Source organism: Scyliorhinus canicula, chromosome 20, assembly GCF_902713615.1.
Source record: "Scyliorhinus canicula chromosome 20, sScyCan1.1, whole genome shotgun sequence".
Classification (NCBI taxonomy): domain Eukaryota; kingdom Metazoa; phylum Chordata; class Chondrichthyes; order Carcharhiniformes; family Scyliorhinidae; genus Scyliorhinus; species Scyliorhinus canicula.
In genome coordinates, this window is record NC_052165.1 from 15,637,179 (window position 1) to 15,663,455 (window position 26,277).

A 26,277-nucleotide genomic window follows, 5' to 3' on the forward strand; every position below is an offset into this window, starting at 1 on the left:
AGTTTGAAACACCTGATCCAGGAGATGTGTTAATTTAAAAAAAGCTATGTTTCCAATTTTAAATTCTCTCATCTCAAGTGTCTTTTGCAATTCAAACTAACAATATTTTTTACACTTATTAAATATAAATATTCATAACAATACAATCTGACTTAGCCTCCGATATTTCAGTAGTTGAAGGATATATGTGCTGGTCTGCCTCTTAAGTCTTGGAAATGGGGTCAGGTTACAGCTGGGAGTGGGTTTGATGCGGCAGAGTGCTCAGTGAGCCTGCATTAAAGCTGATTGTCCTGGAGGTGTGCCAGGTGAACTACAGATAATATTCATTTTTAATTGAAGCCACTTTTAAAAATAAACAGGCTCATGGACAGAATTGCAGGGCTCGCCACTAAAGCTAAACATTTCACAAATAGAAACTCACAATCATGACAAACCAGCTAAATTCAATGACACTGCAAGAAGATGAGGCTCAGCTAAGTAAAAATGTAATTAGGGAAGTGCGGCACTATTAATATTGAGTGCCTTGTTTTTCCATCTAGCTTTTAATCATTGCTTGTTCTCAGTAATTAGAATTACAAATACACCAAATCTATTTTCAACTCCATATGTGGGGCACTTCTGTTAAGGAGCTTCACTGATGTCTGAGTGCTTGTGAATGTAGTATGAGCAGCCACCTGAATAAAACATACTTTAAAATTCAAGATCTTTAATTATAAAGTAATTTCAATATCTATCTTTTCAGCAGTTCTGTGCACCATATTCATGAAAGGCAATAATCCTTAGGAAGAAGAAGGTCATTGGGTCCAACCACCTTATTACCTTTTTGACAGCTTGGCCAACGATAGTTGTCATAGAAACGCTGTTAGAGTGCAAACAAGACCAGCTACTGTAAATTAATTTGGATTTAGTTACTATGAGACTATGAAATGACAGTGAGGAGTAAACTTATCACCTGAGTGTAGATGTGAAAAGAATATACACTTCTTTAGCTACCATACAAGACAAAAATAAAGATTATTATTGAGCACGAGAACGTTTAAACAGTTGTACAAAACAAAACAATAATACTAATCTCTGTTATTATTACAAGTAGTCTTACACTAACACTGCAACGAAGTTACTGTGAACATCCCCTAGTCGCCACATTCCAACACCTGTTCGGGTACACTGAGGGGTAATTCAGAATGTCCAATTCACCTAATAAGTTCATCTTTCGGGACTTGTGGGAGGAAAGCGGGGCACCTGGAGGAAATGTGCAGACTCCGCACAGACAGTGACCCAAGCCGGGAATTGAACGCAGGACCTTGGTGCTGTGAAGCAACAGTGCTAAATACTGTGCTACCGTGCCGCCCACCCTTGCAAAAACTCTTACTGATGCTATCAGGATTGCCACCAGAGACGGAGGACAATGTATTGGACAAACAGTATTTAATGTGCTTTACTCAATGTTTTAGAACAAAGAACATAGAATATACAATGCAAAAGGAGGCCATTCGGCCCATCGAGTCTGCACCGACCTACATTGGCACCTTTCCTCCACCCCACACCAGTCTCGAGACTCCCCCCATCCCCGGTTTCACTTCCACTCCCCACCACCCACACTTACCTGGTCCTGTACTTTGGGACTTTGAGAATCTGGGGACTGCATGTAGTCCCAGTCCAGGCCACTAGATGCTGCTGGAACAACTGAGCAGCTCACCAATCAGATTGACAGGTAGCTCCCTGAGGCGTGATCCCCTTGCAAGTGAGGGGCAGAAAATTTACGCTCCTTGGAGCAGTGAATGGCTGTGGGGCAGCCAGTATTGGCAGGGTGTGTTCCCTGCGGCCACTTTGGGTGGTGGGTTTCCACCCCACCATCCAAAAATAGAAAACTACCCTACATTTATATCCACAGGTGTGTATGTGTGTGCAACAAATTATTCAAACTTCATCAGAAAAATCTTGCACTGCAACAGACATGCAACTTACCAAGTGACCATTTTTGTAACTTCATGGCTGCAGTTTAATTTATAGGTTTTGATTTTGGCTGTTTCAGAAGCTATGTTTGTACGAATTTTGCCTGATGGGAGGACACCATATCTTTCAGATACAAATCAAATTAATGACTAGATTAGTTCACGGGTTCTAATTTCAGATTAAATTAAGCGCTTTGGACTAAACAGAAAAGCCATCTCGTGAGTTATTTATGGCTTGCCTTCCGAGAAACAATCTATACAATATAGACAGTCTCAAATACTGATTACAGAAGGATGCATAGTACAGTCTTGGTCACAAAATGTATCCATTTTACGTCATTTATATAAGGCCCTTTGTATGTTTTTTGTTTTGTGTACATCTGTGTATTAATCACAGGGGCCAGTATCGATAATTCTAATTGAATACTTGAAAATTTTATAATTAGCACTCCTGGTATAGCGCTCTATACGGCAAGATAAAATGCCAAGAGAGATAGGAACGTCCCATGAAAGCCTTGTTTTCAGATTAAATCAATAATCGGTAACTGCCATTACAGTTCCCCCAAATCTAAACGCACTTTTTTGTAGGAAATAGACGTTGATCATCGAGTAATTAGTAGAGATGTTAATCAAATCTTGAAAAAGTATTTAATTAAATGAATTTGTTCATGAACCTAACATTAGCTTTCAAAGGTTGGCAACGATGAACAGAAAAATACTCCTGCCACTTGCATCTGCTTGTCCCTAATACAAAGGCAACAGAGAAAGGACAATATTTTCTCATCAGATAAAATTGTAATGCAAAACATGAATAGATAAATTCTAATTTAGAAGATATTGCAGGGTCCTTGTTGTTTATTCCCTTAGTTCTCCTTTCTTTTATTGTTGCTTTCACATTTTTGCTCCATGGATGACTAATGGGCCTGTGTCTTCAAGGCAAGCAGCCTGTGTCTTTAATTCAAGCAGAAGAATCCAGAAGCTAGTTTAAACTGGAGGTGCAGATTGGCCAGCACCATTGAGAGAGATGAGCTGCGACTTGGTTTGATTGACTTGGCTGGCGGCCAATGAATTGGCTCAAAAGGCTATACTCTGCCTCGTACAAAGAAACAAAGAACAATACAGCACAGGAACAGGCCCTTCGGCCCTCCAAGCCTGCGCCGATCACGTGTCCTATCTAGACCAACCACCAGTCTCTTTCTCTCCTCCATCTGTTCATGTGTCTGTCTAGATAAGTCTTAAAGGTCGCTAACGTATCTGCCTCAACCACCTCACTTGCAGTGTATTCCAGACCACCACCACCCTCTGTGTAAAACACTTTTCCCGCACATCTCCACTGAACCTTTCCCCCCTCACCTAGAACTTGTGCCCCCTTGTAATTGTCATTTCAGCCCTGGGAAAAAGTCTCCAACTGTTCACCCTATGTATACCCCTCATAATTTTATAAACTTCTATCAGGTCGTCCCTCAGCCTCTGTCTCTCTAGGGAGAACAATCCCAGTTTATTCAATCTCTCCTCATAGCTAATACCCTCCATACCAGTCAACATCCTGGTAAACCTTTTCTGTACTATTTCCAAAGCCTCCGCGTCCTTCTGGTAGTGCGGTGACCAAATGTGGCCCAACCAACTGTCATGTAAGAGTACCTTTACTGCTACAGGGTGTGTTTTAGTTTCATTTTGAGAGCTGGATAGTGGGTGTTGATTGGCTCTTATCCCAGTGGAATGGTTCAGAGACCTGGAGGATTCAGTTTTGATTCTGGTAGCACGGTGAACTGACCTAGCTACGTTTCTCCAGAAAGATCGGTGTGAGGGCTGTCTCTCTCTCTCCAGTAGCCTGTGGATGTTGTATTCCTGGAGGAGGCCTGAAGACAAACCTAGAATTGAGAGCAAGGACTTGAAGAGAAATAAAGGGCAGGGTTCTTTCATCCTGGGGCACAGTGCCACGGCACTGTAAATGCCGTCGCGTTTTACAATGGCGTGAACGGGCCGCTCCCAGGACTAAATCTGGCCCCTATAGGCGCCAGCACAGCGCTGGAGCATTTCACGCCGCTCCAGCTTCCGATCCCGGAGTGAACTGGGTGCTAAGGGATCTGCGCATGCGCAGTGGCGCCGTCGCCAACGCGCTCATGCACGTGGCTTCCATCAACGTGCTGGCCCCGATGCAACATGGCGCAGGGCTACAGGGGCCGGCGCGTAGGAAATTAGTCTCCCAGCCAGAGAGGCCAGCCCGTTGATCGTTGGGCTCCGATCGCGGGCCGGGCCACATCGGAGGCCCCCCCGGGGTCGAAGCCCCCTCTCCCCCCACCTGACCCTTCGACGCTGAGTTCCCGCTGGCTGAGAGCAGGGTAGAATGGCGCCGGTGGGACTCAGCGTTTCCTTGACATCCGCTTGGCCCATCCTGGCCCGAGAATCGGCGGGCTGGCTTGTGTAGAGTGGCCCGTGACCGGCGCCACGCCAACTACGCCGGCGGCAATGGCGCCGATTGTCCGCTCTGCGGAGAATCGCGCGCCGGCATCGGGGCGGTGTGGCCTGGTCGCGGGGATTCTCCGGCACGGCCCAGAGTTGAGAAAATCCCGCCCAAAGTGCCTCTGCAGGAAAGTTGTGAGTACTGCAGGGAAGACCATGATAGGCTGCAAACCAAATCTGCAAGCTGACTGTGAAGAGAAGAATGCTAAAAACCATTATCTGAAACAAAGACCTTTTTTCCTTTCACCTGTTTTTTTTAGCCCTTTCCATTGCTCTGTATTTGTCTGTCCTGTTTGTGTGTGTGTAGATGGTAGGGCAAGTTAAAGTGGGAGTTAGGTATTAGTTAATCAGTTGTATTTGCTGCATTGTTCATTGTAGCTCTTGTTATAAAGTGTAATTGTGTTTAAACTTACAAACCTGGTGACTGTAATTATTGGGCAGCCAAGGGCAAAAGACTTTGAGTGTTTTTATGAGAATTATTATTTAATTCACTTGTGTTGTGACTCCGGGATGAATGGTTCTGTAATTGATCGTGCGCTTTCCCAGGGTGTCGTAACAATATATAAGTGAAATACCCCCAAACATTAACCATCAATGCCATAATTCTGACTTCATTTAGCATATCAGCATATTAACCTGCCTTATGGTTTACTAATTACATATGGTGCAATCTTTTTAGATCCATAGAGATAGGGCGGGCAGCATGGTAGCAGTGGTTAGCACTGTTGCTTCATAGCACCAGGGTCCCGGGTTTGATTCCCAGCTTGGGCCACTGACTGTGGGGAGTCTGCACGTTCTCCCCATGTCTGTGTGGGTTTGCTCCGGGTGCTCTGGGTTCCTCCCACCAGTCCCGAAAGACATGCTGTTAGGTAATTTGAACATTCTGAATTCTCCCTCAGTGCACCTGAACAGGCACCTGGGTATGGCGACTAGGGGCTTTTCACAGTAACCTCATTGCAGTGTTAATGTAAGCCTACTTGTGACAATAAAGATTATTGTTATTAAGTAGGACTGGGAAGGAAATCTGGGCCAGGATGGGCACGTCGGGCCAAGTGGCCTCCTTCTGTGCTGTAACATCTCTGATTTTATACGAGAGGTTGCTACACAAGAATGGGGGTTCCTAGCGTTGGGGGTAATTGAATGGATCGAGGATTAGTTTTGGGGGCACAGAAAACAGCAGGAATAAACGGGTAATTTCTGGAATGGCTGAGCGGTCGTGCACAGTCGTGCACTGGGGCAGCACGGTAGCATGGTGGTTAGCATAAATGCTTCACAGCTCCAGGGTCCCAGGTTCGATTCCCGGCTGGGTCACTGTCTGTGCGGAGTCTGCACGTCCTCCCCGTGTGTGCGTGGGTTTCCTCCGGGTGCTCCGGTTTCCTCCCACAGTCCAAAGATGTGCGGGTTAGGTGGATTAGCCATGCTAAATTGCCCGTAGTGTCCTAAAAAGTAAGGTTAAGGGGGGGTTGTTGGGTTACGGGTATAGGGTGGATACATGGGTTTGAGTAGGGTGATCATTGCTCGGCACAACATTGAGGGCCGAAGGGCCTGTTCTGTGCTGTACTGTTCTATGTTCTAGTTGCTTGTCCTGTTCACTTGATCCCCTACAGGGATATTTTGGTTAATTCCGAGATAATAAAGCTCCTCCGCCTGCAGCCTCACTTCACAATGATACGGAGATGCCGGCGTGGGGCTGGGGTGAGCACAGTAAGAAGTTTCACAACACCAGGTAAAAGCTCAACAGGTTTGTTTGGAATCACTAGCTCTCGGAGCACAGCTCCTTCCTCAGGTGAGTCTGACTTTAGGCTGGTGTTGTTGTGAGACTGCTGACTGCCGCTGCACAATGTCTGTGCCAAGGGCAATGGCAGGGGGGAGGTCTGCTGGCACAGCGGCTGCGGCTCTGACTCCGAGCTCCAGGCCGCAGTCCCGGCCTCAGGGGCTGTCAGCCAACGGGCAGAACCGGCACGTTGCCACGGCAACGGAGACAGCCCGCAGGCCTAGGCCTAAACCTGGGCCTGGGTCACTCCAGGCCCCCGGCGCCCCGCCTCTCCCACGCCCACCAATCAGCTCAGCCGCGGGCGGGCGGCCCCTTTAAGAGGAAGATGCTGCCCGCTGATTGGCTAAAAGTCGGGCTCCACGTTTCCATTGCGCCTGCGCGACTCGAAGAACGCTGCGTTTGCCAAGGAAACGGAGAGAAAAACAGAGAGGGAAAGAGAGAGAAACAGGGGGAGAAAGAAACGGGGAGAAAGAAAGGAAGGAAGGAGGGAGGGAGAGGGAGAGAGAGAGACACAAACGGACAAAGGGAGAGGGAGTCAAACAGATAGGGAGAGAGAGAGATAAACAGAGAGAGAGAGACAGAAAGCAAGCAAGCGAGAGAGGTACAGACAGACAGACAGAGAGAGAGAGACAGAGACAGAAAGAGAGACAAACAATGACACCAGGAGAGATAGGGAGAGAGACAAACCGGGGGAGTGAGACATAGAGGGAGGGAGGGAGAGAGAGAGAGAGAGAGAAACGGGGAGAGGTTCAGAGAGGGAGGGAGAGAGACAGAGTGAGAGACCCACACGGAAAGAGAGGGACAAACAGAGAGAGACGAAAACAACAGAGACACAGACGAGACACTGAGCGCCCCGGGCCATCGGGAACATGAACCCCCCACAGTTTAAGGTGAGATCTTAATTTCAAATAGTCGGATGTTAATAGCCTGGGTCTCTGCCAATCTTTAGGCCCCGCACTGACCTCTCCTCCACCACCTCACCTCTACCCCCTCACCTCTGCCCACTCTCCTCTCATCTCTCCTCTCATCTCTACCCATCCTCCTGTTTTGTTGGGCCCCCTCTGCCAATCGCCCGCATTCTTCCCTCCATTCATGATTGATTGCTGCTACAGGGAATAACCCAGCCAGATGAGCAGTTTTGAGGCAGTTTCCAAATCTATTTAATTTTGCAGCATTGTTTATTTGTCCTCCCGACTCTCAATCTAAAACACTTTCTTATTTAACAAACAAATGCCAGGGATTTGCAAACCCAATTATTTAAACAGCTGATCATAAAACCTCAGGGATTGTGGAAGGGATTACAGACATCAACTAATAGCAGTGAATATAAAATGAAAATCCAGTCCCCTTTTTAAAAAATGAAAAGCACTACCTATAATCTGGCAACACACATGCCTCTGGAGATGAATGTGATTAAAACTGACTAGGATTAGGTAAGAAAGTCGAGGAAGGATTCCAAGCTAAATACATTACTGCTGAAACACAATGCCTATATATATACACATACCAGCTGCTGTAATTGCAGTCTGTCTAAAATTAATAGTTTGGATATGATTTTTCAAAGGCAGTTGATGAAATGGATTGAACCCAAATGGTTTATTTTTCTGCTCCACCAACTAGAGTACTCGGCCAGTTTTACTGGCCAGAAAGTGAGGGCAGCATCAGGTTTATAATACTTCTTACTGAGACCGGGATTATGGATGGATCAGGATGTATTTGCATGTCAGATTAAACTAGAAATTGTTATTTTAAAAACCAGATTCATCAGAGCACAATTTTTACCTTGGATTGGTGGTAAACGTAGCACTGCGGCTGGTTGAGCCAAGGCTGTGTGATCATGATTTAAGGATTTAAACCGCTAACCTGGGAACCAAATTAAAGGAAGTGCAAGTGAAATTCTGCTTCACCTGAAAGGACTGTTTGGGGCCTTGGGCGATGATGGAGGTAGTAGAGAGGGGAAGTGTTGCACCTTCCGCGATTGCATGGGAAGGGGATGAGGAGTTGGGGGGGGGGGGGGGATGCAGGGGTGGGCCATAGTGTCATAGAGGGGGGAAGAAATCCCTACGGAATGCTGACCGGGGGGGGGGGAGGGGGGGCGTTAAGATGTGTTTGGTGTCATCATGCTGGAGCTGTCAAAAACACCCCTTTCAAATCTGTTTTTGGCATGTGATAAGTCTTTAGCTAGTTTTACTTATGCACTTTAAAAAAAAATTATTTTCAGTAATTGAAATTGAATCCAATTTCCACTGAATTTTGAAGTTTCTACTAAATTCTATTTTGTCTACTTCTTAGGGTTTAAGTGAATACAAACGAAACTTCAAATGGAACGACTCCAAGAGATCACGCTCTTGTAGTCCTCTTTCTAAGCAAAAAGTACCATGGGCAGGTATGCCTTCAGAGCAGTTGGGTAAGCCTTTATTACACAAGCAACGTTTTCAGATAAGCATTTAATGCATAGCTGCTTTTTCTTTGTAACTTAAGTTCAAACTTATCCATCCAAGGGAATAAGAATCATAGAAACCCTACAGTGCAAAAGGAGGCCATTTGACCCATCGCGTCTGCACCGACGCTCCGAATGAGCACCTCACCTATGCCCACCACCCCACCCTATCCCCGTTACCCACCTAATGTTTAGGCACTAAGGGGCAATTTAACACGGCCAATCCACCTAACTGGCACATCTTTGGACTGTGGGAAGAAACTGGAGCATCAACTGGTAACCCACGCAGGCAAGGGGAGGATGTGCAAACTCCACACAGACAAGTCACCCAAGGCCGGAATTGAACCTGGATCCCTGGTGCTGCGGGACAGCAGTGCTAACCACTAAGCCACCAGTAAAAAACGAACATGCTGGAAATAGTTAGCAGGCCAGGTAGCATCTGCAGAGGGCGACAAACTGAGTTGATGTTTCGATCAATGAACTAGTATAAACTGTAAAATTCACAGTAACTTGTATAAACTGTAAAATTCACAGTAACTTGTATAAACTGTAAAATTCCAGTAGATTAGAGAAATGGTGAGGTGGGGGTGCAGATAGAAAGATGACAGACTCTACAGAGGGATATAGACAGCTTAAATGAGTGGGCCAATGTTTGGCAAATGGAATATAATGAAAAATAAAGGAGCTTAATATTGTTCAAATGGAGAAAGACTGCAGAAAGTTGCAGCACAGGGGGGATATGGGGGTCCTCATGCATAAATCACAAGAATCTAGCATGCAAGTTCAGCAGGTAATAGAGAAGGCAATTGGAAGGTTGACACCTTTATTTCAAAGGGAATTACTTATAAAAATGGGAAGTTTTGCTAAAACAAGACAAGCCACTAGTTACTGTGAACAGTTTTGGATGGCTTATCGAAGGAAATATACACTGGCATTGGAGGCAGTCTAGAGAAGGTCCACAGGTTGATTCTGGGTATGGAGGGATCTTCTTTTGAGGGGAGGTTGAGTAGGTTGGGCCTGTTCTCACTGGAGTTCAGAAGAATGAGAGGATTCTCAGGAGGCATGAGAGGGTAGATGCTGAGAGGCTGTTTCCCTTTGTGGGAGAGTCTAGGACCAGAGGGCATAATCTCAGTAAAGGGTAGCCCATTTAAGACCGATGAAGTGGAATTTCTTCTGAGGATAGTGAATCGGTGTCATTCTTTACCACAAGAGGGCTATAGACGCTGGCTCATTAAGTATCTTCAAGGCTAAGGTAGAGATTTCTAATCATTAAGGGAATCGAGGGTTGTGGGGTAAGGCAGGAAACTAGAGTTGAGGATTATTACATCAGATCAGTCATGATCTCATTGAATGGTGGAGCAGACTTTATGAGCCGAATGACCTACTTCTGATCCTACGTCTTGTGGTCCAAGGGCCTATGTGATTCCTGGTGATTCACAGGAGTACACAATACAACAACAAAGAAATTACGGTGAACTTGTAGAGCAATTAGACCAAATTGGAATTCTGCATGCAAAGTAGGCAAAAAGAAGTATATTGCTGTGGAAAAGGTAGAGCAAAAATAAATCAGAATAGGATGTTAGTTTTGAAACATTTAAAATTGTTTTCTCCCCATAACCTCCTATGACCACACACTAGGAACAGATAAGGTTATGAAATGAAATGAATGAAAATCGCTTATTGTCACGAGTAGGCTTCAATTAAATTACTGTGAAAAGCCCCTAGTCGCCACATTCCGGTGACTGTCCTGGGAGGCTGGTACAGGAATCGAACCGTGCTGCTGGCCTGCTTGGTCTGCTTTAAAAGCCAGCGATTTAGCTCAGTGAGCTAAAGGTTGATCTAGTAGAACTTTTGAAACACATGCAAAATTTAGAAAAGCCAAATCCGGGAACAATACAAACATCTTTCAAGTTGTATCTTTAGTGCAGTTGAATGTTCCAAGGCACTTCAGAGCTGTGTGACCAAAACAAAATGGGCTCGGAGCAAAAGAAGGTCACATTGGTGTAATGTTTTAAAGGCAATTTTTAATCTCAATGGCTCTGGCAACATACAATACTTTAACACTAACATATGTCAACTGTGGCTTAACTGGTGTAACACTTGCCTCTGATTTACACTCCTGGCCTTCAACATATAACCAAGGCTGGCACTCCAGTGCAATTTGGAGGTAGCATTGCACCGTTGGCAATGCCGTTGTTCATATCAGACATTAAAGTGAGACCCCATCTGCCTGCTTGTTGGATGTAAAAGATCCAGTGGTGCGAATTTGAAGAGCAGGAGGGTTATTCCCGGTGTCTTGGCCAATATTCATCCCTCAACTAACATCACAAAAAATAGATTATCTGGTGTTTATCTTTTTGTGCGAGTTTGAGTGTAAATTAGTTGTCCTGTTTTCTACAACAATTCACTTCAAGTATTTGATTGTCAGAAAAATGCTTTAAGACGTTTAGTGGTCATGAAAAACACCGACCTTGGTGTGATGAATATAAGAAATTGTCATACTTTGTATTTTTGCAACAATATTATTAAAACCTAGGTTAAAATACAGACAGTATGTCAGCTGGAGCTATGATGTGTGGTGGTCAGTGATTTTTTTTTTTGCATGGGAAGTGTTTTGCTGGAAGATATTAAAGGCCATTTTACTGGTTTGCAGCTGGAGAGTTAATGACGTTGTAAAAGTTTGAGCCTGGCTAAACAAATCAAGGCACAACTTGTAATAAGGGACAAAAGAATGCTGTGTGCAGCTGGTGTAGCTAATGGGAGGGGCTAGGTCTGTCTGAATAAAGGTCTTACTTCCAGGGCTCTTAGCTGAGCAGACGGTTTAAAAAAAAAGTTTCTCTTTCCAAGGACTCGGCATCAAGAGAAGCAAGTAAAACCTAGTTGTTAACTTTATACGCAAGCAGCATTTGAAATATATGGATTGCTTAATTGAAATGTAAAGGCAGGTTTCAGACAGCAAGTTAAGAAGTTGTACGTGTTAACAGTAAAGCTTTTTCTTGCTAATGTGCTAATTCTGTGTTCAAATAAAAGTTTGTTTTTAACATAAAAGCTGTCTACTGTTATCACTCCCGTGGTGCAGTGATATTTGTTCACCGTTTTACCAAATGCAAATAGTTGGGGTTTTGGCCCGGTCCCATATCAGTGTCTTTACTTATAAATGGTTATTGAAGCCAAATGTAACCTGATTGTAAAATGGAATTGATTATTATAATTTGTATCTCTTTTTGTATTTCAGGGAATAGGAGGGAACCAAATTTCATCTCGAAGAAACGAGTGTTATATCATGCACCTCAAGTTTCGCAGTCATTTCACTGGGACTGGAACAGTGATTCTGGAAACAAATCTCATGAACCAATACCCAAAGTATCTGAACTTGTGAAATCACAGTCTTCTGCTTTCAATAAAAGAGTAACTGTGAAGGCTCAAGATAATCAGGAAGAACCCAAAACTCCTAATGCTCCCCGAAAGCCTAAAGTTGCCAGATCACAGTCTGCGGACTGCCATTTGCACTCTGCATTAGAACCATCACTGGCTGAAGACAAGCAATTGACTACAGATGCTCAGAAAGAAACGGAAGAAAAGGAAGACAACACATGTTATAGAAAAGAGGGTGCAGATAAGGCAGTTAGAAATGGTGTAAGTAAGAATAATGGTGTTTAATGTAATATGTCACTAATTGCAAAATAATTTAAATATGGGAAAAGAAGCAATGTCTAATATTTGGAATAATGATTATAAGAAGAAAATTTGATTCCACCATAACACAATCTGAGAAAACAATGAATTTTAATTTTCCTTCCATACTGGTAGCTCCCTATGCAGTGATCTGAATTTCCTATTTTTATAAATAAGTTTCATGTGGGATGTTTCAAAATGAGGAAAAGTCAGCCATTAACATTAAAGATGGTCTTCTTTTAATTAATAGGTTAGCTATGCACTTCAGAAAAAAGCAGGTTTGAATCCTGTACCACGAAAGAGTTTAGGGAGAAGCTCGGAGTACCAGAGACAATTCGCTTGGAAAAGTCAGTTGGATAATACTCCATTACTGGCTGCAGAACAGGTATTGTTCACCTTGTTTCCTGATCCATAGAGTAGTCTTGTTAGTAAATACCCAGGTAAGGTAGTAATACCCTAACGTACAGAGACCATAGAAACAAAATCTAAAATATACTAGTAATAGAAACTGGTCTAAAAAATATAACATCCAACAATTGAAACCTGTAAACATTGATGTTCAGAGACACTTAGAACATAGAACAGTACAGCACAGAACAGGCCCTTCGGCCCTCAATGTTGTGCCGAGCAACGATCACCCTACTCAAACCCACGTATCCACCCTATACCCGTAACCCAACAACCCCCCCTTAACCTTACTTTTTAGGACACTACGGGCAATTTAGCATGGCCAATCCACCTAACCCGCACATCTTTGGACTGTGGGAGGAAACCGGAGCACCCGGAGGAAACCCACGCACACACGGGGAGGACGTGCAGACTCCGCACAGACAGTGACCCAGCCGGGAATCGACCGTGGAGCTGTGAAGCATTTATGCTAACCACCATGCTACCGTGCTGCCCCTTGGGTGTACTCGTACAAGGAACACCGAGTTAGCATGTAGGTACAGCAAGCAATTAGGAAATCAAATGCCACAGCTTTCATTGAGCACAGTCCTTTATTCTCCCGTTAACACATTCTGATATCCCACCTTTATATTTATATATATATATATATACACAAGCACCTTCTCCTGCCATTAACGCTTCCTCTGTCTTGTGACCTAAGCATCTTTTGTTGTAATTTCTCCTAGCTCCCACCAATCACCGACCTACTCTGTTCCAGTTACTCTACCCTCTCTTGTTGAGTATATTCTCCCCCTCCAGCCCTGTAGACAAGTCAAAGGAACTTAAACGTGAAGACTATTTCAACTCTCCACAAACTCTATTTTTTCTCTCCACAGATCCTGCTAAACCCAGAGGTTTTTCAGCATTTTTCTGTTTTTAAATCCATAGGCACATTGATATTTTTATTGCAAGGGGGTTAGAATAAAGAAGGCTTTCTACAATTGCATGGGGCGATGTAAGATTATTGTGTTCAGTTTTCCGTCTCCATGTTCAAGGCAGGATATAATTGCAATAAAGGCAGAACAGCAATGGTTCACTGGATTGGTCTCTGTAATGTAGAAGCTTCTCCTACAATGAGAAGCTGAGTAAATTGGGTCTGTACTCTCCAGGGTTTAGAATGAGAGGTGATCTCATTGAAACATTCATGGTTAAAGGAAATTAACAGGTTAAATATTGAAATTTTGTTTCCCCTGGTTGGGGGATCAGGAATACTGGGGCACTGTCTCAGGATAGGGGACCAATAGTTGAGGACTGTAATGATGATACATTTTTTCCCTCCTCAATGTAAATCTTTGAAATTCTCTACCCTAGAGGATTGTGGGTGTGCCATCATAAATACATTTGAGGCTGGGAAGTACAGATTTTTGGTCTCTGAGATGAAGGGATATGGGAAGTGGGTGTGAAAGTAGAGCTGAAGCCAAAGATTAGCCTCTATCATTTTGAATGATGGCACGACAGGCCATTTGTTCTACTCAATCACCTATTTCTTACTTTTTAAATCATTTCTAGAAACTTGGTTGAGGATTTTACACTGGGTGTGCGCACGTGGCACAGTGGCAAGCACTGCTGTCTCACCACGCCAGGGACCTGGCTGAATTCTGGTCTTGGGTGACTGTCCGTGTGGAGTTTGCGATTTCTACCCGTGTCTCTGTGGGTTTCCTCCGGCTTCCTCCCACAGTCCCAAGCTGTGCAACTTTGGTGGATTGGCCATGCTAAATTGCCCCTTCAGTGTCCAAAGATATGCAGGTTGGGTTGAGTTACGGGGGTAAATCCGGGGCGTTGGCCTGGATGGGGTGCTCTTTCAGAGGGTCAGTGTGGACTCAATGGGCCGGGTGGCCTCCTTCTGCACTGTGGAGATTTTATGGGTGGAACTGCACTTCGCGATTCCTCCTGAGATCAGTAAAATAATACAATGTCACACTGGCTGGCCAGTTACATAAGAACATAAGAACTAGGAGCAGGAGTAGGCCATCTGGCCCCTCGAGCCTGCTCCGCCATTCAATTAGATCATGGCTGATCTTTTGTGGACTCGGCTCCACTTTCCGGCCCGAACACCATAACCCTTAATCCCTTTATTCTTCAAAAAACTATCTATCTTACCTTAAAAACATGTAATGAAGGAGCCTCAACTGCTTCACTGGGCAAGGAATTCCATAGATTCACAGCCCTTTGGGTGAAGAAGTTCCTCCAAAACTCAGTCCTAAATCTACTTCCCCTTATTTTGAGGCTATGTCCCCTAGTTCTGCTGTCACCCGCCAGTGGAAACAACCTGCCCGCATCTATCCTATCTATTCCCTTCATAATTTTAAATGTTTCCATAAGATCCCCCTTCATCCTTCTAAATTACAACGAGTACAGTCCCAGTCTACTCAACCTCTCCTCATAATCCAACCCCTTCAGCTCTGGGATTAACCTAGTGAATCTCCTCTGCACACCCTCCAGCGCCAGTACGTCCTTTCTCAAGTAAGGAGACCAAAACTGAACACAATACTCCAGGTGTGGCCGCACTAACACCTTATACAATTGCAACATAACCTCCCTAGTCTTAAACTCCATCCCTCTAGCAATGAAGGACAAAATTCCATTTGCCTTCTTAATCACCTGTTGCACTTGTAAACCAACCTTCTGTGACTCATGCACTAGCACACCCAAGTCTCTCTGAACAGCGGCATGTTTTAATATTTTATCGTTTAAATAATAATCCCGTTTGCTGTTATTCCTACCAAAATGGATAACCTCACATTTGTCAACATTGTATTCCATCTGCCAGACCCTAGCCCATTCACTTAACCTATCCAAATCCCTCTGCAGACTTCCAGTATCCTCTGCACTTTTTGCTTTACCACTCATCTTAGTGTCATCTGCAAACTTGGACACATTGCCCTTGGTCCCCAACTCCAAATTATCTATGTAAATTGTGAACAATTGTGGGCTCAACACGGATCCCTGAGGGACACCACTAGCCACTGATTGCCAACCAGAGAAACACCCATTTATCCCAACTCTTTGCTTTCTATTAATTAACCAATCCTCTATCCATGCTACTACTTTACCCTTAATGCCATGCATCTTTATCTTATGTAGCAACCTTTTGTGTGGCACCTTGTCAAAGGCTTTCTGGAAATCCAGATATACCACATCCATCGGCTCCCTGTTATCTACTGCACTGGTAATGTCCTCAAAAAATTCCACTAAATTAGTTAGGCATGACCTGCCCTTTACGAACCCATGCTGCGTCTGCCCAATGGGACAATTTCTATCCAGATGCCTCGCAATTTCTTCCTTGATGATAGATTCCAGCATCTTCCCTACTACCGAAGTTAAGCTCACTGGCCTATAATTTCCTGCTTTCTGCCTACCTCCTTTTTTAAACAGTGGCGTCACGTTTGCTAATTTCCAATCCACCGGGACCACCCCAGAGTCTAGTGAATTTTGGTAAATTATCATTAGTGCATCTGCAATTTCCCTAGCCATCTCTTTTAGCACTCTGGGATGCATTCCATCAGGGCCAGGAGACTTGTCTACCTTTAGCCCCATTAGCTTGCCCATCACTCCCTCCTTAGTGATAACAATCCTCTCAAGGTCCTCACCTGTCATAGCCTCATTTCTATCAGTCGCTGGCATGTTATTTGTGTCTTGCACTGTGAAGACCGACCCAAAAAACCTGTTCAGTTCCTCAGCCATTTCCCATTATTAAAACTCCCTTCTCATCCTCTAAAGGACCAATATTTACCTTAGCCACTCTTTTTTGTCTTATATATTTGTAAAAACCTTTACTGTCTGTTTTTATATTCTGAGCAAGTTTACTCTCATACTCTATCTTACTCTTCTTTATAGCTTTTTTAGTAGCTTTCTGTTGCCCCCTAAAGATTTCCCAGTCCTCTAATCTCCCAGCAATCTTTGCCACTTTATATGCTTTTTCCTTCAATTTGATACACTCCCTTATTTCCTTAGATATCCACGGTCGATTTTCCCTCTTTCTTCCGTCCTTCCTTTTTGTTGGTATAAACCTTTGCTGAGCACTGTGAAAAATCGCTTGGAAGGTTCTCCACTGTTCCTCAACTGTTCCACCATAAAGTCTTAGCTCCCAGTCTACCGTAGCTAGTTCTTCTCTCATCCCCTTGTAATCTCCTTTGTTTAAACACAAAACACTAGTTACGTGCCGGCTAGTGTAAAATAAGACGCGTGGAAGATGTGGAAGATTGTGGGAGCGAGGTGGGAATCGGGTCCAATGGCGTCTCAGTGGGAAGTTTTAAAAGTAGCTGCATGAGACCACTGAAGACATTGGACTATCACTCGCCAACAAGTATGATTGGCCACCTGCTCATGGGTTCTTTGGGTCCTTGGATGGTGATCCTATCCCGTCTCCCTGTTTCCGGGAGATGGGATTAGTCCTTGGACTCTGGATCGCGGATATTCCTTTCTTGGGCTCCTTTTAGTTTATTCCCAACCTGGCCTCTAAAACTGCAACTACGAGATTCGATTTAAAAAAAAGGCTGCAGCCTTTCAATGGTCTCCCAGACATGAACAGGAATGGCAAGCATTGCCTATCTCGCTGATGACAGCGCCAGCCCTGGCATTTTTTTGACCCGGCAAAAAAGACCTAAATCTCGACCGATGTGTCTAAGGATGGTCTGGGAGCGGGGTTACTGCAGCAGGGTGCTGACGACAGCTGACTGCCGGAGGCATACGCATCCAGAGCAATGTCCGAGACGGAACCTTATGCGCAAATTGAAAAAGAATGCCTTAGATTAGTTAATGGTTCAAACAAGTTTCATGATTATGTATATGGTCTTCCAACGTTTCCTGTGGAGACTGACCACAGGCCACCATTGCGCAGAAGAATTTGTACAAAATGTCCCCGAGAATCCAGCGCATGATGCTGAAGCTCCAACGCTACGATTTCGACCTAATGTACATACCAGGCAAGCACCTTACTGTCGCTGACACGCTTTCATCAGCCACGGGCATTAAAGAGGTACACCAGGTTGATGAGGATGCGTAATGCCATGTTGATCTCGTCACTGCGTCTCTTCCAGTCTCCGATGAGAAGTTGTGTCTAATAAAGGAAGCGATAGTCAAGGACATATAGTCCTACAAAAGGTAATCAAGTGTCTCCGAGACGGATGGCCTCAGGGTTCCTGCTCGGGTTACTCACTTTTCCAACTTCTTCCATCGGGCAGGAGATACAGAAGTCTGAGAACACGCACGAACAGACTCAAAAACAGCTTCTTCCCCACTGTCACCAGACTCCTAAATGATCCTCTTATTGACTGACCTCATTAACACTACACCCTGTATGCTTCATCCGATGCTAATGCTTATGTAGTTACATTGTATATCTTGTGTTGCCCTATTATGTATTTTCTTGAATTTTGTTTAATTCCTTTTCTTCCCATGTACTGAATGATCTGTTGAGCTGCTTGCAGAAAAATACTTTTCACTGTACCTTGGTACATGTGACAATAAACAAATCCAATCCAGTGTGCAGTCAGAATTGAGTGAGGTGAATGGCTTTCTACTGTGACAGCATGGGATTGTGATTCTGCATTCCTTGAGGCCACTCATGCTCAAGAAGCTCCCAGGGCATTGAGAAGTGTATGTGCAGGGCCAGGGATACAATTTAATGGCCAGGTACCACCAAAGACATTGCAGGCATGGAAGGCGACTGTGACATGTGCCAGAAATTCCGCTGCAGAGCCAACGCGCATGGGTGAAGTCATCACATGTCCGTGGCAGAAGGTGGGCATGGATCTTTTTCACTTCAATGGAAAAGAATACCTTTTGGTTATTGATTTACTTCTCAATTTATCCGGACATAGCTCAGTTGGCGAACTCGACTGCTCAGTGTGTCATCCGACATGCTGAAGAGATTTTTTTGCCCCGCATGGCACTGTAAGCATTGTTATATCTGACAATGGTCCCTGCTTTCACAATTGAGTGGACTGAATTTGCTCATCACTATGATTTTAGGCACATCACCTCATGTTCTCTATATCCCCAGTCAAAGAGGAAGGCAGAAAAGGGAGTGCACATTATTAAACAGCTGCTACAAAAGCCATTGACAGCCAAGAAGACATCTATCTGACGCTTCTGAGCTACCGGTCAGCAGCACTTATCAATGGGCTGTCACCTAGCACAGCTGCTAACGAATAGGCAGCTGTGAATAACCCTGCCTTCCATTGCAACTCACCCTGTGGATTAAGGACTGAAGCGGAAACTGCTTCTTCAAGAGGAGGCAGAAAGGGTTCTACGATAGATCCACTGAGGGGCTGGTTTAGCACACTGGGCTAAACCGCTGGCTTTTAAAGCAGACCAAGGCAGGCCAGCAGCATGGTTCAATTCCCGTACCAGCCTCCCGAACATGCGCTGGAATGTGGCGACTAGGGGCTTTTCACAGTAACTTCATTGAAGCCTACTTGTGACAATCAGCAATTTTCATTTCATTTCATTTCATTGCATTTCAAAGAAGCTCCAGCCACTGCATCCAGGTGATATGGTCAGACTGGGGGAATGCCAATAGAAATGGATGGTCAAGGTTGGCAAAAGTACTGCAACAGGCAGGTCCACATTTGTTTCTGGTTCTTGCAAAGGAACTGAAGAGCGCTGTTGAAAGTGCAACCTTCTTTCGTGCTGGGTCCAGCAGAACAGCTGATATGTAATCCCAGATGACGCAAACCACCCATCAGCCAGCAATCGGAGAAGCATCCACAGCAGCGAATACGGAACAAGTAGGAACACCCACAACAAATGAAGGCCGACCACGATCACCGACTCGTCCATCACTCAGGAGATAAACCAGAAAATGTCATAAACCAGACAGACTGAACTTGTAATGAACTGGACACAATGCATGTATATCATGTTGTTTAAAGTACAGTCACATTTGTGAATATTGATACTTCCAAAGGAAGGGGGAATGTGGTGATATGCATGTACACATCAATGTGTATAGTTGTGTATCAGTGTATAGTTATCGGTACGACCTCTGACCAGCAGGTGGCGATAGAATTCGGCCATGTGACTTGAGACACTGGTCAGTCGGTAGTGAGTCGTAGATGAGGGTAGTCTCACTTCGAGTAGCTCCAGGAGGCTTCACTGAATTCATTTAGTAGCCATTGTCTGCATTATAGTTTTGATGTGGAGATGCCGGCGTTGGACTGGGGTGAGCACAGTAAGAAGTCTTACAACACCAGGTTAAAGTCCAACAGGTTTGTTTCAAACACGAGCTTTCGGAGCGCAGCTCCTTCCTCACCTGAGGAAGGAGCTCACCTGAGGAAGGAGCAGTGCTCCGAAAGCTCGTGTTTGAAATAAACCTGTTGGACTTTAACCTGGTGTTGTAAGACTTCTTACTGTGCATTATAGTTTGTTAGTTATATTTCCACGTGTTTGTTAACAAATTATCTTTCTAGTTAAATAACTAGTTGTTCTGTGTATATCTTTACAATGGCCATCACACAGAATACAACAGGAGAGACTGGACCTTGCCCTGGGGAGGGTTGGTAAAGATTTCTTGAGGTTGAGGCTGAGACCGATTCTTCAGTATGCATCCGCAGGAGTGACAGGCATGGCGTGGAGATTCTCTTCTGAGGCAGTGGAGATAGTGATCTCATCTGCATGATGTGTGGAAATGTCTTGGAAGGAGACAGTGTCCTTGTTTCCAGGTGGAAGGCAAGCCTTGTCAGCCTAGCTGAAGCAGCACAGACTCAAAGCCTCCTGGTGTCCCTGAAGGTTCCTCATCTCAGCCTCTTCGCCCTCACTATTTCCCTGCCCAGGCTCTGCATCTGAGCCATTGGATTCCTCCTCTGAGGCAGATGCACCTGCCTTGGTGTCCTCCTGGTCCAGTGGTTTCCCCCTAGACAGAGCAAAGATTATGCAGAGCAAAGCAAACAATGGCAAGAGATATGTTTGCTCTGGTGGATATTGTAGGTGCCGCCAAAGTGGCCCAGACATCGGAACCTCATTTTAAACAGACCTATTGGCCTCTCCTCCACTGCCGTTGTGGGGAAATGGCATAATGTAATTATGGTCGCAGGATATAATTTGTGACTTCGGTTAATGCTATTTCAGTGCTGTGGGAGGTATGGAAACTGATGTTAGGTTCAAACATGAAGATACAAGAAAGGATCAAACATGAAGATACAGGAAAGATTGCCTTGAATTTAGGAGGTGCAACACCTTCAAGGACAGGAAAGATCAACTTGAATTTGGGAGGTGCAACACCTTCAAGGACATTGGAGAAGGATGGAATGTTGAAAAAGGGGAATAGTTTACAAGGACGTAAAGGTTTACTTATAAAGGTAGTCTTTATTTTGAGGAGGCAGATTTAAAAAGGATTAAAACTCAATACCTGAACAGAGGGAATCATCTGTAATGTTAGCATAGAAATCAGGAAGGGAGGTTGATTAGTCAGAATTGGGTTGAGAGAGCTGGGATGGGTCATGTGAACAAATAAGCTTGATGGTAACATGAGGGGAGATCAGGGGAAGCTGGCTTTGGTAGATAACAGTAAGGAAGGAATGCAGCAGAGGCAGCTGGATGGGTAGTCTCGATTTTAGTGATGAAGGAGCACTTGGAACAGAGGGTGGAGGATAGCAAGAGAGTGTGATTTAAAAAGATGGTTAGCAGTGGAGGAAAAACCTTTGCATTCCGGTTCACGTAGTGAGCAGTTTTAGCTAGTGAGGGCAGGGCCCATTAGTGCCAGATCTAATGATGAATGATAAAACTATGCTGTGCGTGGCACAGTAGCACATTGGTTAGCACTGTTGCTTCACCAGGGACCTGGGTTCAATTGGGTCACTTGTCTGTGCAGAGTCTGCACGTTCTCCCTGTGTCTACGTGGGTTTCCTCCGGGTGCGCTGGTTTCCTCCCACAGGTCCCGAAAGATGTGCTTGTTAGGTGAATTGGACATTCTGAATTCTCCCTCTGTGTACCCAGCAGGCGCCGGAGTATGACGACTAGGGGATTTTAACAGTAATTTGATTGCAGTGTTAATGTAAGCCTACCTGTGACCCTCATAATGATATTATTATTATAAAACCAGTTGTGTGCCAGATACACTGAAGTCTTGTGTGCTGATGGCTGCATCGGAAGGAATGATCAGATTGAAAGATAGGGGTTTTACTGAGTTGCATTTGGTGCCACTGCCATGCAAGGTGGCACACTTTTTATGTGCAAATGCAGTATTTTTCATCATGTCACTGCCAGTAAAAATATGGAGCTCTTCATGACCTCAGTGGGGCTAATATTTTGTATCAAACACATATTTCTTGCGTCTGGCTTGTAATGCCTAATTCTAATATCTAAACAGATTGGCCTGTCCCTGTGAGGGAGCCTGGTTTCCAATGGGGTCTCTAGGTGCAAGTGAGCATTTAACTGAGAAGATGTAAAGTTTGCAGAGTAGTATGGTGAATGGAGGGCCAAAGACTATTTAGTAAGAGTTTGGATCTGCTGCTATAACTAACTTGGGGAAGGATTTCTGTCAGGAGTAAATACAAAAGGAAGGTGGTGTTGCAAAGAAGAAGAGGGTTGGGATAGTGTGGGGATAGAAGAAAGTGAGCAGTGATAACACAGTCTATAATTGAGGCAGGGTTTTCCCTATGGACTTTTATATGAGGCTGAAATGTGAGTCACAAGCCGCATTTTGTAGGCAGGAGTTTTCCATTGATATTTTTTTTTCCCTTCCGCAGCTGGTCAGGGGTCACTTTCACCGGCCAGTTTAAGGATAGTTGAAGTTGGAGGGACAATTGGAGACCTTGCAGCTTTAGGCTGCAATGGAATGTAAATAAGGAGAGAGGACTTAAGATGGAGGCACCTCTCTCCAACTTTTGCAATGAGTATTAATTGGATTTTGCAGCCAGGCCTCTGTTGTGGGGAATGAGGGCTGACCCGGGGGTAAGTGGGCGCAGGGGATTTGTCCCCCTCCACAAGGCAACATGCTACACCCTGGCAGGCAGGGGGGGCTCTCTGCCTGCCTGAAGTGCTGGCCCCAGATCATGTGCTGGGAGGTCAGGTCCAAGCAATTAGCAGGCTCCTGCTGCTTGCGGTGACCTGGAAACAGATTGATTTCTTTGTTTCATTCATGGGACATGGCCATTATTGGCTGGGCCAGTGTTTATTGCCTTTGAGTCCACCTGACCTACAACCTTTATGTTTAATTTGGCTGAGATGAGCGCAAGAGCCTGCCTTTCAGGTGTTATTCAACGGACTTCAGGCGGCTCTTTTAAATCAAAAAATAAGGTTTGTTCTATGAATTTAGTTAACATTTGTATAAACACACGCAGTAAGAATTTTTATCAACTATAAACATAAAGACCCCACACAGCTAGAGTAATCTATGCATAACCCTTAATGAATTCCCCTTAACTGTTCCAATTCAATAACAAAATAAAGTAAAACCAGAATGCCCTTTTCAAAGGCATGGCACATTCTTACTGGTATAAAACTTGTTAGTGATACTCTGTTCCCCTTTTTAAACAGCAGGTTTGAATTCCTTCCAGAAAGCAATTATCTATTTTAAGTTATCAAGTAGTCTGGAACAGCTTGTAAAATGAAGATAGAGTGACACTTCTTTCAACCTGTGTAGTTCAAAACCAGTCCAAACTCAAAGCAAAAGTAAAACCCACAGAGCCACAGCCCAGCTCCACCCGCACAATGACACCATTGAATCCACGTGATAAGACAAAAACCTTTCTTAAAGGGACACTCCATGACAACTGTCGTAAGGGCCCCTGTTGAGTTCCTGCAGTGCATCTTGGAGATGGTACACACTACACACTACTGCCACCCTTTGTCAAAATGGAGGGAATTAATGTTGTGGATGCGGTGCCAATTGTGCGGGCTGCTTTGTCCTGGAGGTATCAATAGTCTCCAGTGTTGTCGGAGCTGAACCCATCCAGGTAAATGGAGAGTATTCCATCACACCCTTTACTTGTGCCTTGTCGACAGGCTTTGGGGAGTCAGGAGGTAACCCCTTGGATGTTGATAATTGAGAATTTATAATGGTTACGCCATTGAATGTCAAGAGCAAACAGCTAGCTTCTCTCCCTCTCTCGTTGGAGATGGTCATTGTCTGGCACTTGTGTGGCGCAAATGTTACTTGTCATTTATCAGCCCAAGCCAGAATGTTGTCCGGGCCTTGCTGCATTTGGACATGCACTGCTTCAGTATCTGAGGAGTCGCGAAAGATGCTGAACAATGTGCAATCATCAGCGAACATCTCCACTTCTGACCTTTTGGATGAATGTTCATTGAAGCAGCTGAAGATGGGTGTGCCTAGGACTCGGCTGTACCCTGTAACTGAGATGATTGATCTCCAGTGACCACAACCATCTTCATTTGTGCTAGGTATGACTCCAACCATTGCTGTTGATGGCCATTAATTGCACATAATTTACCGAAAACAAACAAATAGTCTACCCACTACACGCATGCAGGGGGTAGGCCTGCTGCATCCCACCTCTGTGAAAATGGCTCCGGGTGGATAGAGCTGGGGCACTGGTACGCAGGGCAGTGGTGACATTTCTAGCCCTCGTCCACCTCTGATCCCGGCCCTGGCGGCTACTAAAAATCAAGCCTAATGAGAATAGAACGGTCATACAAAATGGCAAGCTGGGGGAGCTGACTAGGAATAGGTATGAGAATTTAAATGGCAGCAGAGGTTAGGACAGTGAAATCAATGGAGTCAGATAACGTGAATTGAGATGGGTCGAAATCACTGAGAATGAAGAGACACTCAGTGCAGAGACTGAAGGACGGACAGACCAAGATATTTTGGGGAGAAGATTTGGTGCATGGTTGAGAACGGCGATTTACAGCTGCATTCTCTGCCTCCATGGTTTCAGTTATACACGAGTGTTTTTTCCAATAAGAGTTCTACAAGTCTTGGTAAACAGAACATTAATCGTATAGAATACCTTTAATGGGGGAAAGCATTGTGGTTCAAAGTCTACATATATTTTCTATCCTAATTCAGATAACTGCATAAACAATGGGTGGGATTTATTGACCACACCACTGCGTATTTCTCAGCATGGGAGGCGGTCTGCCAGCGGGATCTACTGGTGTCGCTGCCGTCAATGGGATTTCCTATTGACAGTGCCCTCGCTGCTGGGAAACCCATACGCAGGTGTGGGACAGGAATCTCCCGCCGGTATGATCAGCCGGTAAATCCCGCCACATGTGATGAAACTGAATTCACTGACAGCTCTGCGGGAGCTATTCTTGTTGGGTGAAACAAAACAAATATGTTTGACACCATTCCTGTCTCATTTTCGCTGGAGCAGAGAAGATTGAGGAGCGACCTGATCGAGGTGTACACTATTATATGAGGGGCATGGACAGGGTGGATAAGGAGCAGCTGTTCCCCTTAGTTGAAGGGTCAGTTACGAGGGGTCACAAGTTCAAGGTCGGGGCAGGCGGTTTAGGGGGATCTGAGGAAAAGCCTTTTATACCCAGAGGGCGGTGACGGTCTGGAATGCAGACGGAGGATGGTAGAGGTGGGCTGCCTCACATCCTTTAAAAAGTACCTGGATGAGCACTTGGCACGTCATAACATTCAAAGCTATGGGTTGGCAAATGGGAATAGGTAGACATGTCAGGTGTTTTTCATGCATCAGTGCAGACTTGATAGGCCGGAGGGTCTTTTCTGCACTATTATTCTGTGATTCATTAGTGAACAATTTAATTAGATCTATGTCATCTTCCAATAAATTCTTAATTAATACTTTTTAAACAAGAGAGGATTGTAGTTTCTTTGAGTGCTGTGTTATTTGTTATTTATTAATCTTCATTCACAACACGAAGAAATATTGTTCCTGTCTCTAGATTATTCACATCAGAAATAAACATGTTCCCTCATTTAAATTGGGGAAGATGCTCAGTGAAACAGAATATTCACGTCAATTCAAAGGTATGCAGCAACCTAAAGGACCACGCCTCCGTAAAAACTTTGAAGCTTTAGCGTTTGAACAAGAGGATCGTTCCCCACAAAAGGTAATTGGATATTACCTGTTCAGTCTTTCTGTTTACGATCAAGTAAAACAAAGCTAATTTATTTGTGAACCCGTTGAACACATTTCGAAATGTGAAGAGGTTGACAGGGAGTAACATTGACGGGGAATGGGCTCTCCGGTCACTGTAATAGTCACTGTCTGCGGAATCTGCACATCCTCCCCGTGTGTGCGTGGGTTTCCTCCGGGTGCTCCGGTTTCCTCCCACAGTCCAAAGATGTGCAGGTTAGGTGGATTGGCCATGATAAATTGCCCTTAGTGTCCAAAATTGCCCTTAGTGTTGGGTGGGGTTACTGGGTTATGGGGGTAGGGTGGAAGTGTTAACCTTGGGTAGGGTGCTCTTTCCAGGAGCCGGTGCAGACACGATGGGCCGAATGGCCTCCTTCTGCCCTGTAAATTCTATGAAAAAAATTTCATGTTGTCACTTGCAAGGATACCGGATGACATAAGCGTTTATTGATTAATATTGAAATGCGTGTCTCCGGCTTTGAGTTTTCATTTTATTCAGAGTAA

At 44.7% G+C, this 26,277-nt stretch overlaps 1 protein-coding gene across 7 annotated transcripts in view; it reads left to right on the forward strand.

Annotated features, from left to right (window-relative positions):
* Window positions 1-6,141: 6,141 nt before the first annotated feature.
* mdm1 (Mdm1 nuclear protein) overlaps window positions 6,142-26,277 on the forward strand; it is a 28,970-nt gene continuing 8,834 nt past the window's right edge. For 2 of the 7 annotated variants that reach the window (XM_038780521.1, XM_038780526.1), the window contains exons 1-5: window positions 6,909-7,082; window positions 8,485-8,599; window positions 11,868-12,268; window positions 12,558-12,692; window positions 25,580-25,747. In XM_038780521.1, the coding sequence (XP_038636449.1) occupies window positions 7,062-7,082; window positions 8,485-8,599; window positions 11,868-12,268; window positions 12,558-12,692; window positions 25,580-25,747 (840 nt within the window). In that variant the 5' untranslated portion in view covers window positions 6,909-7,061. Of the gene's footprint in view, window positions 6,205-6,908; window positions 7,083-7,938; window positions 8,137-8,484; window positions 8,600-11,867; window positions 12,269-12,557; window positions 12,693-25,579; window positions 25,748-26,277 lie in introns of those variants that run through there. The other 5 variants (XM_038780527.1, XM_038780523.1, XM_038780525.1 and 2 more) reach the window with 5 other exon arrangements.